The sequence below is a fragment of the Lissotriton vulgaris genome, chromosome 9 (genome assembly GCF_964263255.1).
Source record: "Lissotriton vulgaris chromosome 9, aLisVul1.2, whole genome shotgun sequence".
Classification (NCBI taxonomy): Eukaryota; Metazoa; Chordata; class Amphibia; order Caudata; family Salamandridae; genus Lissotriton; species Lissotriton vulgaris.
Window position 1 is genome coordinate 323,627,757 of NC_141697.1, and position 19,233 is coordinate 323,646,989.

The 19,233-nt window shown below is 46.2% G+C and overlaps 1 protein-coding gene across 1 annotated transcript in view; it reads left to right on the plus strand.

Moving 5' to 3' along the window:
* The window catches only part of SPATA7 (spermatogenesis associated 7), a 509,081-nt gene that overhangs the window by 291,546 nt on the left and 198,302 nt on the right, over positions 1 to 19,233 (plus strand). The window contains exon 8 of the mRNA XM_086937621.1: positions 121 to 178. Within this exon, the coding sequence (XP_086793747.1) occupies positions 121 to 178 (58 nt within the window). The remainder of the gene's footprint in view (positions 1 to 120; positions 179 to 19,233) is intronic.

A 19,233-nucleotide genomic window follows, 5' to 3' on the forward strand; every position in this document is an offset into this window, starting at 1 on the left:
TGTGATTATAATCTCCTATTTGAATGATTCCTTCTGGAGCATTTGTGTGTTGGATGTTTTGTTTTTTAAACTAAGGTTGTAGGTTACAATAAGCTCTAATAAAAGTATGTTTTTCTTAAGGCGACCTGAAACCCCCTCGAAGAAAGATGCTACTCCATCCCAAAGAAAGAGACTGCAGGTATGCACAAATATAATTTTTTCACTAGCATGTTTTTATTTAGAAAGGGAACCCTGTGGTAAATACCAGGTTTTGTTTTAGATATGTATTGTTATTATATAACTCATCCTAGACCCCAACGCATAATTATTGTTAAGGAATTTACAACACAGCTGTAAACAATCTTTGACAGAGAAACATTTCTTATTTTTTTGGAAAAGAAGAAAATAGGGTATACTCCACAGGAAGAGCACATTTTGCTGCAGTACTTTTTTATTTTTATAATCGTGCTTTATTCGTTTTTATGGTTAAATTGTACAAACATGCACTTCAAGCAAACTGTCAATAAACACACACCACATAGTCGAATGACAATTGAATTATAGACATTGTAACCTTTGCTCCCATAATACAACAGGAAGTGGGTATTCTCCACATGGGGTGGTGGTTTATAAAAACATGCATTTCCCTTGATAAATGAACAACTTGTTACAGGAGTATGAAATGGTGACTCCTGAGCCGCGTTCGAGCCAGGTCACTCAGCTCCTCCAGTCTCGCCAGTCCACCTTCCCCCCTCCCCCCTTTTGCCTTCTGTTTCCCTTGGTTTTTTTCTCCCCGCCGCTGACTACTGTGGCCACGCCCCCTCGCCTCCAAGCTGCTCCTCCCTCCCTCTCCGCCTCAAATGACGACCGCCACCTGGACGCGTCTGCGCTCGTCCACGCCTGGACCGCGCCTGGCCCTCGCACCTGCCACAATGGCAGACTCTGATACAACGCCAACTTCCTGCACGCTCTCAACACCGGCCGAGACCAACGCTGCTTCTAGGCTGCCCCGAAACACACCCACGGACTCTTCTCCTGCCACACCTGCACCTTCACCTGTGACAGAACCACCAAACCCCCAAAGACCGGACCCAACCACCTCCGCTGCTTACTCCTCAACACCCGCTCTGCACGCAAGCACGCCGTCGAGCTCTGGGACCTGCTCAACACCACCGCCCCAGACGTTGCCTTCCTGACCGAGACCTGGTGGAAGGACTCCTCGGCTCCTGACATCGCCATAGCCATCCTGGACGGCTACAAGATCTCCCGCAGAGACCGCACCAATGGGATAGGAGGAGGAATAGCCATCGTCCACAAGTCCACCCTTCAGGTCCACACCCTCGTAGACGACTCCCTCAACACCGCCGAACACCTTCACTTCTGGATCCACACCGACCCCAACACCACCCTCAGAGGAACACTCATCTACAGACCTCCGGGACCCCGGGCCCTCTTCAGTGCCTCCGTCGCCGACCTCCCCAGCACCCAAGCACTCACCGCCACAGACTACATCCTCCTCGGGGACCTGAACTTCCACCTCGAGAACAACAATGACGCCAACTCCACCGCCCTGATCGACAACCTCTCCAACCTCGGCCTACGACAACTCGTCACCGAACCCACCCACGCCGCCGGCCACACGCTCGACCCCGTCTTCTCCACAAGCACCATGTCACCTTCACCCACACCACCGAACTCCACTGGACTGACCACCGATGCATACACTTCACCTTCAAGAAACCAACCACGCACCACCACACCCAACAACTACAGCGACGCTGCTGGAGCAAAGTCACTGAGGACCAACTGACCTCCACCCAGAACCCACCCACCGACACAGATGCCGCCACCATAAACTTCAGACAGTGGATCGACGACTGTGCCAACATCTTAGCCGCGATCAAAAAACCCTCCACCAACCACCCCAGCAAGAAAGCCACCTGGTTCAACGAGGAACTCCAGATCTCCAAACGGACATGCCGGAAGCTGGAGAAGAAAAGGCTCCACGACCGCACACCAGACGGCCACGCATCCCACAAGGACGCCGTCCGCTGACATCACCACCTCATCAGAACAGCCAAAAGATCATCCTTCAAAATCCAACAGGAGAAAAACGCACACAACAGCAAAGAACTTTTCAACCTACTAAAGACACTCTCCAACCCCAGCGCCAACACCAACGACATCCGGCCCTCACTGGACCTGTGCGACTCACTGGCCTCCTTTTTCTATTGCAAGATCACCGACATCCATGACTGCTTCAACTCCTCATCCACCCCGTCCGCAACAGACCACGCCTCGAACACCACCCGCACAAACAAACTGATCTACTGGACCCACGTCAACGACGAAGAAACACGCAAGGTCATGAACTCCATCCACTCAGGATCTCCAGCAGACCCCTGCCCCATCACGTTTTCAACGAAACTGATGCAGCCATCGCACCCCGGCTGCGAAAGATCATCAACATCTCCTTCGGCACTGTGACTTTCTCGGAAAGCTGGAAACACGCCGAAATCAACGCCCTCCTCAAGAAACCCAAGGCGGATCCCAAAGACCTCAAGAACTTCCGGCCCATCTCCCTCCTCCCCTTTCCAGCGAAGGTCATTAAGAAATCACCAACATACAGCTCATCCGCCACCTCGAGGACAACAGCATCCTAGACCCATCCCAGTCCGGATTCAGACGCAACCACAGCACCGAGACTGCCCTTACCGCTGCCACAGAAGACATCCGGCGCCAGCTAGACAACTGCGAAACCTCCGCCCTCATCCTCCAGGCCCTGTCAGCCGCATTCGACACGGTCTGCCATCGCACCCTAAGGATGCGCCTCCAGGAAGCCGGAATCCAGGATAAAGCCCTGAACTGGACCTCGTCCTTCCTCTCCGGCAGAACCCAGGGAGTCTGTCTCCCGCCCTTCCGATCCGAAGCCTCCGACATCATCTGAGGCGTACCCCAAGGCTCATCCCTCAACCCGACCTTGTTCAATGTCTACATGGTCCCCCTCGCACAAGTGGCCCGTCAGCACAACCTGAACATCATCTCCTACACCGACGACAGCCAGCTCATCCTCTCCCTCACCAAGGACCCGCACACCGCCAATACCAACCTCCACGAGGGAATGAAGGCCGTCGCCGAGTGGATGAGAACTAGCCGTCTGAAGCTGAACTCGGACAAGACAGAGGTCCTCATCCTAGGTCCCGCTCACTCCGCTTGGGACGACTCCTGGTGGCCTACCGCACTGGGAGCAGCGCCGACTCCTATAAACCACGCTCGCAACCTGGGATTTATCCTCGACTTCTCTCTCTCCATGTGGAAGCAGGTCAACGCCATCTCCTCCTGCTGCTTTAACACCCTCCGCATGCTTCGCAGGATCTACAAGTGGATCCCGACCTAAACAAGAAGAACAGTGACCCAGGCCCTCACCAGCAGCAGTCTGGACTACAGCAATGCACTCTACGCAGGTATCCCGGCCAAACACCTGCAACGACCAGAACGCCTCAGCCCGGCTGATCCTCAACGCCCCAAGATGCAGACACATCAACCCCCACCTGAGAGACCTGCACTGGCTCCCCGTCAACAAAAGGATCACCTTCAAGCTCCCTACGCACGCACACAGAGCACTCCACAACACCGGACCAACCTACCTAAACAACAGACTCAACTTCTACACCCCTGCCCGCCAGCTCCGCTCGGCTAGCCTCAAACTCGCCGCCGTACCTCGCATCCAACGAACAACCTACGGCAGCAGATCCTTCTCCTTCCTCGCCGCCAAGACCTGGAATACCCTCCCCACCCATCTGCGGCAGACCAAAGGCCTGCTCACCTTCAGGAAGCACCTCAAGACCTGGCTCTTCGAGCAGAAGCGGCACCCCTCCCCTCAGCGCCTTGACCCTCACGGGTAAGTAGTGCGCTTTACAAGTTCACTGATTGATTGATTGATTGATTGATTGATTGATTGCTACGCTAGTAAGAACAATAAACAAAATCATAGCCCCATGCCCTGTGTAAATACGCTTACCTTATTGACCCATGGCCTTATTACGGCAGCGCCCCTATCTCTTCAGTTCATTGTTCGAGTAAGGGCAATCATCCACGCTGTCCCCCTCCAACCCCCATTAGACACTAGGAATGCCCCCTCTGAGTCACTTTCTTGGCCCAGGTCCTCCAACTTTCACAACCTCCCTTGCGGCGCCCAGAGGAATCCATGGGGACCCCTAGATAATAGGCCACGTCCCTCACTTGCGGCTTTCAGTGCGGTCTATCATCTGGTTGAATCTCTAGTTTGACAACGTATGCATCCCATGTAGTAATGCACTGCAGTGCCCCAGTTCTTTGGCATGCTAAAGGTATGGCTGCCTATTCCGCTACTGCCCACTTCCGGAGGTCTGCAACCCATAGCAATTTTGAATGGCGTTCAGATGATTACCACGCCATAGCAATATGGCATTTGTGTAGTATCAATGCTAGATCAATCATGCAACATTCTAAATTATTCTTTTTTGGTCCCACTCATCAAACCTTATTGGCAGAAGACCGGGTGAAGAGCCTGTACCCCAACCACCAGGCCCGAAAAATGGGATAGCATACCAGCCCAAGCTTTTTGAATATCCGGGCATTCCCTTACCATGTGATAAAAACCGGCCTCAGGAGCATTGCACCGAGGACATACTGATAACACTTAGGTGAAAGGTAGAATTGATGCCCTTAATTAAATTGCAGCAGTTTGAACCTTGAATTGCGCAAGACCAATTTAGTGCATCTTTTGGCGCCAGTCCATTGCTTGACCTTATTGTCTGTCTGTATGTACTGGGCCCACCTGGCTCTAGCATTATCACACTATTTCACCAGCTGTACTTGCCATACGGTGCACAAGCCTGCTACAGCCCGGTGCCCTCCCTCATGTGTTAGCAGGCAGTGTAATGTTTCATTCAACTGTGGCTCTACCTGGCCCCAAGCATAGGCCATTGCGCGTGCCAGTGCACCATACATCAGAATAAGACCTGGGCTTATTCCATAGGTGTCAAACAGGTGCTGAAACAGGTATAGTTTGCTCTGCAAGTATAAGTCCCCCAATACAGGATGACCATGGTTTCAGGCATCCCTGAGGTGCGTGTCCGCCTATCAGTCTACAAACCGCTGCGCAACCCTGTGCACGACTGTTACTGGCTTTGGAGGGATGGAGCGTTCTGCAACACCATCCCTTATACAATTGAGGTTCTCCCCCAAGAGCTGGGGAACACACGGGTCATACAGCAGTTCCAGGAGCAAGTGGCTAAAATACTACAATTGCTGCACGTTCGGGCATAGATTGCTACAATGAACAAAGGTTGGACATCCTAAAGACCTTCCAGCACCACGTATCGGCCATCTGAGTTAGTCTGTGTGCCCTGCATATATGGGACCCCCGGCACCACCCAGATCAGCAATCACCTTGCCTATGGAGAATATGTGGCCCCGTAGCTCTGTCCGCCCCATCTGCGTGCTATTTTCTGGAGTTCCACCCTCGTGAGGTGGGTCTCCTGTAAGCTGGTGATGTGAATGTGCCTGTATTTTAAATATGTATGTACCATGTGTTGTTTCTGGGGAGTAGCCATTACCCAGCCATTCCAAGGTCACCATCGCCATTAACCCTTCCAATGTCTAAAGAGGGGTGTACTCTCATCTCAGGTGAGGTGCTCATACTCCAACAACCCCGAGTGACCAGGCAGGAGCTAGGCAGTCGTGTCAAGGCCGGATTGCCAATAATGTGTGGGGTAACCCAACTTCTTTCCCCAAGAAAGCTAAACTGGCCTCCTCCATTAACCCCCAAGATAGAACATAAACACAAACTATACATCCGGAGGATATCCACCTAATGGATAAAGAGCTGGGGACATAGCAGTCAGCACGAGGTGCCAGTCAAAGCCTGTTGTCCAGGCCCCAGTCCACTAGTAAGAGTTTCGCCATGTTAACAATGCTCAGGGGGCTATCCAGGCACACTGCCGGTCCAATCATGTTAGATCATCAGCCAGTCGAGGTGTCAACACTCTGAAGCACATCTTCCTCTAACCTGTTCTGATACCTGGTTCATGGGTGTCTGCGATCTGCGAGTTTACTGGGTTGGAGGTCTGACACCACCCATTCTTGATCACTTGGGCCCTAGTCTCAGGTTGCACGTCCCTTTGTCCACTTTATGTGGTGCTTCCAGTTGTGCAGTCGCTCCCATCTTCTGGGCTCGGGTCACTCTGCAGGTGGTGCATTGATGCCTTTTGTCTGAAGCCAGTCGTTTTCATCCATAGGAGTCAAAAAAGGTTGCCTCACCCTCACCTACAATCCTCAGTTTGGCCGGGTACATCAGGGACTAGCATATGTCCAACACTTTCAGGTGCTTTTTGCTTTCCGTGTAGGAGGCACATTGGCTCTGGACTGCTGCAGTATAGTCCAGGCATATGTTCACATATTGACCATTAATCTTCCAGGGCACTTTAGAACGAGCTATTTGAAGCAACAGTTATCTGTCTCTGAAATGTAAAAGACTGGTCACCATTGGAAGCAGGAGGCCCCCAGAGGAGGGGGGCGACCTTGCACCCTGTGGGCCCGATCCACTGAGAAAAACTTTGAAATCTTACTGTGTAGTACCGCAGTTGATAGCCAGTTTTCAACAAACAGGTTGGCACTGGAGCCCTCTTAGTGCTCTGGCACCCCAACAATCCTCACATTGTTGCGCCTTGAGTGCCTCTCTGCGCGGGAGTGTCATGATTTCGACCCGGACCCCTTAATTTGATCCTGAAGTTCACACACTGTGGGTCGCAGCGTGGTGAGTGTTGTGTACTCAGCGTAATCAACCCTACTCACTAGCTTTCTGTGATTGGCTTGCAAAAAAGTGACATCGACGGCCACCGTCTTTTTTTTTTGTTTGAAGCTTTGATTTGACATGTTGTATGGCAAGCAGGATATCATCATATTTAGAGGTATGTGACTCCAGAGTGGCCTCCACGTGGCCAATCATAGTGTCTCCCATCGGAGCCAACACCTTCTCGGCTGAATGTAAAGAGGCAGGATTAGGCTTCACCAGTTTGTTTTTGCCCATGGCAGCCACAGTCAGTCGGGGTGGGGGGCCGGACTTGGGTCCACTACTTCCCCCACCAGCTCAAACGAACAGAGGTTTCGATCCCATCCCAGGGGGTAAAGATGTGTTGAACCCTCTGTCACATTGCCCGGTAGCCCACGGCCCATGTTTACATCAAGGTGCATAATGAGTCCAATACCCTGGCTGCCCGAGCGCTGCCATAGCACTTACAGGTTCAGGACCCTGCACAAGCCAGATGCTTAGGGTCCTATTCAGTGTGTTAGCAGACGCAGTGAGGACCAGCCCCGCCCTGGCCCCCAGGTGAAGGATAATGGCATAGGCCCCAGAAGAAGGCCATACCGGAGCTTAGGCACCGCATGACTGCTCTCTGCACCATCATTCTGCCACGGTACTTCAAGCCCTGCACTAACCTTTTCAATATTATATGGTAGAAACTGTTGATATCATTGCAGCTGAGGTCTTTTATGGCGTAAATCTGTTCTGGACTCATTTGCTGTGCGTCATTCTGCCATCTAGTGGTTGAGCTTGGAATTGTAACTTGTTTTCTCTAAGTTAAAAATGTGTACATCGACCACCTGATTCGAATGAACAACTGTGAAGAAGTCTCAAGCCCGAATGGGCCACTCAAGTTAACATCATGTTCAGATTGTTTAGCTGTGTGCTGCTAAAGCTTGCATCATCAATTCCTTCATAAACATAAACACAAAAGTAAGCATCTAGGCAGAGCATGCTTTGGGTCAGCTCCCTTCAGGCGTTGGCTTTCCTGCATTATTCCTGCTTTGTGATTACTTGGATGGGCTGTCCATCAATCACACTGCTTTTCCCAGACCTTACTCTTAAATATTATTTATATAGCGCTTACTATTCCTGTCAAGGCACTGAAGTGGTCTTGTTGAGTTTGCCTTGAGGATTTAAGGGTCTCCATAACGTAGTTTTTTCAGCTGTTAATGTCATTGATAACACATTCATTGTGATGCCAACCGCCCTCTGCCAGAGCCACCCCATACTTATCTCCTAAATTTGGTTCCACCAGGTGCTCGTTTCTATGCGGAGCACCCAAGCTTTAGTGACCTGATGCAGTTACCACAATCCAACTAATGGTGGCGTCTACTTTCCATTAGAGAACCAACTCTTTGACGTCACTAACAACTGCATGCAGTACAAGTAGGGTTTCCGAGCTAGTGTTGCTGGACCCGCTGATAAGATTTAATGCTACTGAAAGTTCATCTGCTGCTGTCTCCAAGCCTATGCTGAAATAGAAATTTAGTGTTCTTGTCCGCTTCCCCATTACTGGCGCTATCTGGTTTTGCAAGTGCTTTTTACCACTATCATCAGGTTCTGAAGCACACTAGATGTCAGGGCAAACCATCATCAAGGAAACCGAAGTAGGCTGATACAGGAGTGCAAGAAAATCTACACTGTGATGTACAGTGTCCAAAGGATCAATTTCCCTCTTGTAATGTTTCCTAAGAATTTATTACATAATGCATGTAATATGTGCTTTACATGAGACCAGGGATTTTAAAACTGCCAATACTCAAAGGCATTGGGGGACACAGCAGCTGAGAAGTTGTCTACCGATGAAGCCAATAAGACATCATATTGAACTCTGAAAAAGAGCACAACAAAATTATAGCTGTAGGACACAGGGACAGATTTTGATTTGAAAGAAGAGGATATGTTAGAGAATTGATTTATAGATTTACACAAAAATCCTTATAGTATTTATGAGTGTTAAAAATCTCAAATTTGAACAGATTCTAGAAATGGGACCTAATTGGAATTTCCAAGCAATACAACATTTGGGAGCTCCAAAGATATAAAATCATCTGAGTAGCAGCATGAGACATTTTAGGCTGGCTGACTGTGAGCTATTCAGTACTTCAAGCTCATGCATGCCCTGGTGCAGTGTGTGAAGAATGGCAGTGAAGTACATGACAGGCCTCCTTTTACATATCGGATGATATCTAGGTCCATTAAGAAGAAAATATTAGCACAAATGAGCAAAACATTGATTATTAATTCCCTAGATGTATTTGGGATGAAGTCCAACTGTGCCTTAGAGGAGTGCCAGTTAGATCCGAAGCCAGGTTGTTTCAACTTTTGATTTTTTAAAGGGTGTATTATAAACATAGCTGGCTATTGTTGCTTGGGAAAGCAAAAAATGGTAAGTCCCAGAGTGCTTTTGGGACGCTGAGAGTTGAAACTTTTTTCCAAATGGTATTCCAATGGCCCAGAATCCTGAAATTCTTGGTTAATGTGGAGTAAAGTTTCAACATGTATTCTTTCGGTGTGGATAGACTTCACGGCCAGAATTGTAAAGTTGAGCAAGAAAACCCCCATCGAAATACAGTAAACTGTTGTCCATTGTTGTAAGGGTAGCACAGTGTGATGTGGCCCAAGCTGTGTGAAGGCCTGATTCCTCCAAACACTGAGACATGGTGCTCAACTGTGGACTAGTGTATGAATGGGATAGCATTCCTGTCGTGTGGTGTATATGTGGTCATTGCTGATCTATTGGTTGCAAGCTTCCTAGCGTAAACTACATTTTGAGGTGCGGGTATAGCACATTGTATTTCAACCTTTTTGTTCTTTTCCTTTTCATCTACAAGAAGAAACAAAATACAAAACGCAATACAAATTATTTAAATTCTCCTGCAACCAAAAATACATCACCTTTCTTTAGGGCAAAATACACATTCAGAGAAAAAGCAGCAGAAACAAGGAGACATCACCGTTCTTGATACCATTTTGTGCCATTGACTCCCCCCCACCCCCAAAAACGCCTCAATTCAAATTTGTCCCCAGCACTACAAGCAGCAAATTAGTTTTATTTTAAAGTAGATATTGGTTTGCTTCTAAAGATTACATGTCCATGAAGGTCCGATATCCAAATCCAGCACACTTTAAACTAGTTCTTCAGAATTTTAGAAGAATCTACCTTATTCGGACTGTCTTTTTTAAGCAACATATGCAACTAACCAGATTCCGCCCTCTGTAGGCTAGAAGTTCAGCAAGATTTATGGCTCTCTAAATGGCCTGACATATCTACAGTGCACATCATTATGGTCAACATGTGGACCATCTGTCCCAGGTGTGTCTGACTTTTGAACATTCCAGGTGTGATGTGTGAGATCAGGTCAGCACAGCATCCACCCACACTTAACCCAATAAAGTAATTTACGAAAATACAATAATATACTGGGAGATTGTTAGAAATGGTATTTCTGGTTGGCTAAGGCTTGCGCCAAAGCCAGGCAGAAACCAACACTCTAGTCTGGGCAAGGGAGTTACACGCCAAGATAACCCCTGCTCACTCCCTTGGTAGCGTGACACGAGCAGTAAGGCTTATCCCGGAGGCCATGTGTTAAGCGTTTGTGCAACCCACACTCAGCAGCAACACACTAGGCACACCAGAAAAAGGAACTCCACACAAGGTTATATGTAAAAAATAGCCTTGGTATTACCATAAACACATTAGATCATAATCACGCAGATACACTGTGCCAACTGGCACTGGGCAGTATTTACAGGGGATTATATACACAGGACAGGGCCACATGGGCCACCGTCAGAAATAGCACTTAGACTAACTGTATCACAAAATAACAATTGTAGAACACAACCAGTAACCACTGGTAAAAGGTAGGTACACACTACGCAATCCTAACCACCTTAGGCATATATTGCGCAGGGAACCATGAACTCACTAGCATAAACTATACTAGGCAAAACAACCTCCTAAGCATAAAACACAGTTAGAGGTATCAAAGGCATAAAGGCATCGCACATTACGCATAAATCACATTAGGCATCAGGTCATTACCAACATGAACATAAATACCATCACCTTGCGTAGAATTACATTAGATACTGACCCCCAGACCAACGTGGCCTCTCAGGGGCTCAAACGCCCTTTGTCCAGCAGAGTCAGGGCTACAAGCTGCAAATCCTCCAACTGCACTGATTAATTCTGTGATGTGTGTTCCTTCCAAAGGCATTTACACTAAAACGTAGCAAGAGATAACCTGTTCTTCCAATTCAATTGTAATGATTAGAAATATTGGGGTTATCCCCGACAGAACCACTGTATCGCTTGTATAACTATACCCAGGTTCTGAGGGACAGTGGGCCACCCCATTGTTTATTGAATGCAATCCTAGATAGATCATCGTGTTTAATGCCCTTGCTGCAGAAATGTGTATGTTGCAGGTTTCGATCGCAGTAACAGGCCTCCCTCAGGGGTAGGGCACTTGCAGTGTGAGTTATGTATTAAAAGAGTCCTAGTGTTAAAAAGAAATGATTAAAAAAAAGAAAGAAAATGTGCATTATTGCAACGCTGTAGGAACCAAGAAAATGTGTGCCTTATAGCGCACCATGAAAACCAAAAAGTAGTGTGCATGATTTGATCATTGTGTGTTGGACAACTCTGTGGTTTGCTGCATGCCAGCTTTTGGGCAAAGTTGCAGTATTGTAGCAGGTCGGAGTCTGAGGACTATCGTTTACATGGAGAACAATGTGCATTGCTGCCAGTGTGCGAGTCCGGCAGGTGTCTGTAAAGTTTAAATCTGCTTTGAATATCAGGCCCAACCCCCTACTCTGCATTAGAAACTAATGGTGTTTGAACTGTGTATTCGGTTAAATCTGCTTTGAAAGTTAGTTCTCTGTTAGTAAGTTTAAAAAAAATTGAGGTGAGGAGCAATTAGTTTAAAATTTTAACAATGATTTGACCAATAGTGGCATAGTGTAAATGTGATTCATTTACAACAGCTTTTCTTAAACATGGCTTGGATAGCAAAAACTATGCCAGAGTTCTAGCTTTAGTATACTTATATGTATACCAATTACTACAACATTTGAGGTAAAAAGCATATATTGTTGTGTTAGTCAAAGGAGGCGTAACACAACATCTGCTGCTGTATATTTTTGTTGGGTGTCTCTTACTTCATGTTGTTATGTTTGCCAGCCATTGTATGTTTTACTCTTTGTCTTAGACTGTGGTGCAGTTGTTGCAGCTTGCAACATCTTCCTTGCAGTCTGTGCTACTAGATGTGTGACACTGGTGCTGAAGTTGAGTTTTATTTTTCTGCATATTGCAGGCCTGTGGTGTGGGTGTGTATGTGTGTGTCTGATCTATGCCCATCTCTAATTGATGATGGTGTTACCAGTGCTTGTGCCCTGCTGCCCTTTTGCTTATACATGAGACGTGCCCATATGCAAAGAAAAAAACGTTCCCTCTCTCCAATGCAGTAGTCTGTCTCACCCTACACCTCTCTCAGTAAATTGTCTAACTCCACTCTGACGCATCACAAACCTCATTCTACTACTATCATCTCCAAATATCCCTTTCTAGACTCTTTCCTCCTCTATCCCTCCTGGCTCACCTCAAATCTCATTCTAAAACCCTTTTTAAATTCTTCCCTTGTGTACTACTCCTGTTATTCATCCCAAAAGTCGTGTACTAGTATAATCTCCATAATCCCTTTCTAGAGACTCTCCCCTCCTCCATCTCTCCTTTTCACTCATCCCAAACCTCATCTTACTACTATGATCTCCCAAATAGCACTTTCTAGATTCTTCCCTCTTCTATCCCTCTAGAATCCCATTCAATCCAACTAACAGACTCACATGTCCAGCGCTCAAATTAATTCATATTTCCCTATACTAATCCACTACTAATCCTTTTGGGTTCCGGAGTAGCGTGCAACCTGCCGAAAAGCGCTTTGACGCCTTGTCAGGGGTAGTAAGCGATATATAAATACAATTACAATGAATAAAAGTCAGATTATCCCAATTGCTATTGTCCATGGTAAAATATTTCAATTGCTCCCCTTCCACAATAGTGTCAGTAGTGGTGAAAGAAAATGTGCTTGCCAAGGTGTCACTGCCCCCGGTCCACTCACCTGCACTTCGTCGTCATAGAGTAGCTCTTCTCCATCTCCGCTGAGATGATTGCTTGCACACTTTACAGGCAGGCAGAACATTAGAACAAGGGGCATGCTATCTTCAGGCTTCTTCTTATTATAGTGTAGATTTTAAGCACACTCCTCAGAGGTCCAGGAAACATCATCATGGCCTTACATGTCTGAGTAGGTCGAGCTCCTCTATTTGCTTGGGCCTTCCGTCAGCTGAAAAAGTATCTGACATTCAGGAACTCCTGTGGATTAGGCAGGCAACTGAACAGGTGCTTCAAATTGCCAGATATCTCGTCCACCCTCCTTGCTATTCCCCAGCCTCATTTAGACTGCAAGGATCACTGTTTCCTGCAGTGGAGCCACAAAGGGTGATGGTGTGAGAGGGGCTATCCTGTTTTTGCATAAGCAATATAATTAAGTGGAGGCATAAATTACATTTTCCATTAAAGCTGTAACCCACAATATGCATGCCCCCCTAGTTCCCCTGATGAAACACCCAAGACTGTCTTTCCTGGCGAAGTCCAGCCCCTGTGCCAGACTGAGAGTGATTAAACTCACAAAACTGGGAGATGTGTACCTGGATGGTACCTTCATAGTCATGCATCAGATCAGGGAAGTCGAGGAGCTTACAGTGTTAGAGCAAATTACATACTTCCAGCTGCGAGCGGCGCTGCGTGCTTACCACCCTTCCGTCCCCGAGTGGCCAGCCACGTTCCAAGCCCTGGAGAGATTTCCAAAGAACCCATCCCCCCACAAGTTAATCACGCGCCTCTACACAGACATTCAAAACACTGCATGCGATACCTGAGCCTGAAAAGAGTGGGAGAATATGCTAGGCACACCTATCACACAGGAGCATTGGGCATCCTGCTGGGCACAGGCGCATGCCCTTTCCCCGAATTAGAGGCTGCACCTTATACATTTTAACTTCTTCCATCGCACATACAGAACCCCTGCATGGCTCATGCAACTAGGATTGGCTTCAGAGGCACACTCCGAGCGTTGTAGGGCACCTGACACAGCCTTTCTACACCTAGCATGGGAATGCTCCCAGATTCACTATTACTGGGGGACTGTATTTGACGCAATAGATGAAATGACGGGCTCACCCGTAAATAGATCCCCACTGACAGCATTGTTAGGATACGCAAAGGACATACCTACGGAGGGCAGGTAGCTCTGTTCTTTACAACTGCTGATCGCTAAAAGACGCACCGCAATGACATGGGTCAGGGCAGGTGCCCCAAGAAAGCAATGTGGTTCAGGGACTCAGGGATGCGGCGATGCCCACTCAATCCAGACCTAAAGATATCCCTTCCAACAATATATTAATGCACATTCAGCAGATGAGGCTACCTCCCCTATGCACCAGTGATAGATGAATGGCTCTGCTTACTGCCTCACCCGCCACGGGGTGCCAAATGAGACTCACCACAAGACCTCCTGGTCTGATGGCTCACTCTAAACACCTCTCTCTCTCCCTTGTTTTCCCTCATACTCTCACTACCCCCTCCATCAGTTGTATGCTTAGTGATAAGCTCCCCGAAGCGGAAGAGATACGACCAATGGATGTTAGACAGATTCCTGAGTTTGCAACTAGACCTCATTGTGAGTCTAACCAAAAAGCTAGCGTGGGGAACGCTAAGAGAATACACAATCCAATAGGCCTCAATTGAACAATGGACATTGCACAGTGTAGTGAAACTCTCGACACGCTGTATATGCAAGATCGAATGTGATAACTAATTTAAATGTTTTACAAAATGAATAAAAATAAGTTTTTTAAAAAAAAGCTGTATCCCACAGTTCTGTGGTCATTGTGTCACGCCATATACTTCTCTACTTGTCTGTTATTGGATGCTGTTGGTAACTGGCTGGCAGCATATCTTGCGCCAGAACTGAGGAAGTTGGCTATTAATGGTAGTTGCTAAGGGAGCCCCACTCTTCTATTGATGATGACTTACAAAATGTATTTAATTTTTAGAGGTTTTATATAGCTGCAGTGTTTTGTGATGCCCATCATGTGGTAACCCCAGATATTCCTAAGAACCAGCTCAAGATGTTAGTCTCTGTATAATGCTGCTGATGAACCTGACCATGTAGAACATATTGCACAAGCCAAACAAGACCTCCATTGAAAAACAGTAGCCTAAACCACAGAATTTAAGTCTTTGGTCCTGGTGCATCAAGCACTAAAGATAAGAGGGCCGCACACCCACATGATTCCTTACTCAAAATTCCCACATCAAGAGAGAATTCTTGCAGCAGTTGTTGCTTCTTCACAATCGGACCCAGACATGTGCCATGCTTGGTCAAACGAGCTGAGAAAGACTGAGAAGAGGGCAGTTTTTGGGAGAAGACTGAAATCCTGATTAACAATTAAAAATAATTGTTTAATTTGGATAGCATTTATAAGCATGTTCTAGACCTCAAACTCGATGGTAAAGCACTTAATAGGAGAAACTGATAAGAGGTGTAGATGGGGAGAAGATTAGTCTTAATAAACATCAGTGAACACAAGGTGGAGATCCATTACAAGCACTAAGACCTATGTAACATACATTATAGAGTAAGGTAGCCTTTTCTGGTGGTTCAGAGAGGGCTGTACAGTTGAACAACTCTGATAAAGACTAAAGTCAACGAGCATTTGCAATGCAATAGGTCTTGCATTACTTAAATGTAGATATATTGGCTTTGCAAATGGAAATGAAATATGACGAACGCCTGCCTTTGTTTTTTATTTATTGATTTTTATTGCAATGGAGGCATGCCTCGCTTTAGCTTTAGATGTTTAAAGCTAAAGCGCGGCGTGCCGCCATTGCCACAAAAGTAAAAAAATTATGGGCCGCAGTATCATTTCTCTATTTATTTACTTTAGTAGCAATCGTGGCAAGCTACGCTTTAGCCTAATATGAATAAAAATAACGCGTGGCATGCCGTGATTGCTATAAAACTAAATACATTTAAAAGAAATGTGCAGTCAGCCTGCTGCCTTTGGGGGTTTTTTTTATTGACTTTGGTAGCTAAAGCGTGGTGTGCCGCCATTGCCACAAAAGTAAATAAATAGGAAAAAAAAGTTGTGCGGAGAAAAACTAGGAAGAACAGCAGCAATAATGGGAGGGAGGGGTTGCGTCTGCAAGCGAGGAGGCAACAGATGGCCAACCAAAAGGAACCAAGCACCCAACGGAGAGACAGGGGACACTGTTGACCAACCACAGTAAAGGAATTTCCAAAAGGCAGGCCAACCAACCAGAAGTGCTGAGCGGAGCTTAAAGCCACATTCTGAATACAACATGTCTCGAAGAGACAGCGCAAGCACTGCCTAGGCGAGAAAATGGGAGGGAGCGCAATCAAGAGTTAATGGTACAAGATTTGCAAAGGATTTTTAGTTTAGTTTTGAAGTCCCTTAGCGTGGTAGCAGGCTGACTGCTAAAGAGTTATTCCAGAGAAATAGCTTTTCAAGGTTATCTTGTTTTCCTTTTTGGCAAACAGCTGTTTTGCTGGTAGATATCTGTACCTTCCAGACATTTTGATTTTGTGCGAAAGGTATTCAGCAGCGCCACTGGGTAGAGCTTCATGTGTGTTACAGGCTGTCTTGTATCACCACAAGCTTGTTTGCTTAGACATTTTTTAACAGGCCTAGTGAGAACTGATCAATTGCCCTGGTTCCAGAGATCAGTTAGGCACAAAGTGTTAAATGCTTTTAGGGGGTTGGAAGTTTAAGTTTTTTTTAGGCAAATAGGTTAAATAATCCATTCTCCTATTTACTACATAAAATCACCATTGATTTTAGTCTTCTAGTCTGCTTCTGTAAGAAAGAATTTTGATATTTCTCTCATCTGAGTTTGTGGCTAGTTGTAGCCGAAGCCACTAAAATTATGCGGCAGGGGTGGGCCAAATTATGCAGCAGGTTAACAAAATAATGTGATCTAATGCAGCTCATGTTGTGATAGGCTACTTAACAATTTTGCCACTTTTTCACATGTGAACAATGTCTGTGGAAAGGTTTTGTCTAATTAATACCAATTTAACATCCAAATATATCAATAAGACTATGATTAGGACCGCAGTAAGCAAATGAAAAATGTCCTGTCGACCGCAACGCATGGCCTTCCACTGCGTGGCCATGGCCTTCCACTGCGTGGAAACACAGGGTGCCGCAATTTGAGTAACGTTTGATCCAGTTAAGCTAGAAACATATTTTTTTGTTAAAATATACAGATTATGCAGCAGAAGATTAATTATATGGAAAATGAGGCAAATCTATTACTATGCAGAAAATGAGGTGGTCACAGAGTCGCATAATTCCTGTGGTTCTGGCTACAGCTTTAATATATGCCTCTAAATCAAATGTGATTTAATGGATTCAAGAACAATGCTTGTGGATTTTGTTGTGTTTGGCATCACATATCCAGTCGATACTTTTTGGGTCCCCCCTTATCACTTTCAAGCTAGGGAGGTTCTAGTACATATCTATGAACCACCCCATTATGTGTATTTTAATAAAACCCAAAAGGGGTCCCATGCATCCTGGTGAATCTTACATATAAGAAAAAAGTGTGTCTATAGGAAGTGCCTCACATAAGCAAAGAGCGATTGGCAGGTTCTCGCCAATGTGGCCCCTCTTTCATCATCAGCTACTTTCCCATATTAGAGAACTGATCCAACACCCAAAACAAGTGCAGAAAAAAGTTTTGCGTGTGTGTAACCTAAAAACTACTATTTGTGTATGGTACATAGCTCAATAAACTCCCTATGTGTCCCATGAAGGGAGGAGAACTTCTCTCGTAGGGGATTTTCATGTATAGTCATAAGCGTTGAATAGTCCCGCCCATCTGTGGGGACCCCAGAGCACTTTATCCAATATAACTTCTTAAGTGCTGAAGTTCACCATTCTTTGGGAAAGCCTTTAAAAGTCACTTAAGAAAGTCATAACGCAGCCAAGGACAAGGCTACATTGGCCAGAAATATTCATCTTGGAGTGGCAAAAGAACAGGTTGCAATGAAATATGCGCCCAGTACCTAAATAATTTTGTAAGGGCACAAAAGAAGAACCTTCACAAACCCTTTTGCTATGTGAGAAAAAGATATGAAGAAGTGCAAGGCAATGTAGCCCAGAGGCTGACATTATATTCAGAAGAAAAAAGGAGACTGTGTCTTTAAGAACAGAGAAGACCTCCACTATCCCATCATGCTCAGCCAGAGGCAGTTACCTCAGTTCTTTTTGAAAGCTGTACTAGATGAGTAATAATGGAGCATGAAAATGGGAGGGTTGCTTATGACTTGTCATGGAAATACTCTACGAGAGAACTGGAGTTACAGGTTAGAAATTATACCTTCTCTTGTAGGGGATTTCCATGTATAGTTATTAGAGTTGAATAGAAGAGCAAGCTCATCCCTTCTGAAGCGGCGGAGTAGACAGAACCACAAATGCATGTACAAAGCTAGACAAAGAGATTTCTGAGGGATGCTTGTCCTACTTGAGCATCTACTCTAGAATCTGTGTCAAGGATTGATATCGAAGTAGCTTCTTTGCAGATATCCGCCAAGGGGATATTCCGAATCAAAGCCGTAGTGGATGCCTTTCCTCTAGTAGTATCTTTAATAGCTAGAACCCTAAAGAAAGAGGTTTGTGAAGGACCTTTTTCAGCATGCCGTTCAATCAGACAGGTGTACTCTGATTGACGAGTATTGGGAGCTAGATTTATTAGGGTGTTGCAAATACGGGAGAATGACATCCTCCTGGCAAGAAGTGGGATCGATCTGCCTGGAAGAGCACCAAATGCAAAATCTTTCTCCATTTAAAGGTGTAGGCCGATCGTGTAGATGATCGTTTTGCTTCCTTTAGAATGTCCAGACAGTCGTGAGATAGGTTTTTGTGACCATACTGAACTATCTCAGGAGCCTTGCTGCCAAACTCAAGGAGGAGAGGTTGGTGTGTAGAAGTTGACTTCTGAACTTCGTGAGAAGGTCAGGCCTGCATGGCAGCCTGAGATGTGGACGGATACACCGGGGAAGCAAGTCTGGGAACCACAGTTGTCTCTGCCATTCTGGTGCTATGAGGATCATCTTGGCTGTCGTGGTGGACAGTTTGCGTAGGACTGCCGGTATCAGAGGTATTGGAGGAAAAGCGTACACAAATTGTTAGGACCTGTTGATCCATGGGCATTCCCTAATGACCTTGGATGATAATATCTGGCGGCAATGTTGCTGCATTTTTTGTCATAAATCACTTTCCAACTGCTGTGACAGCTCTACTTCTGTCAC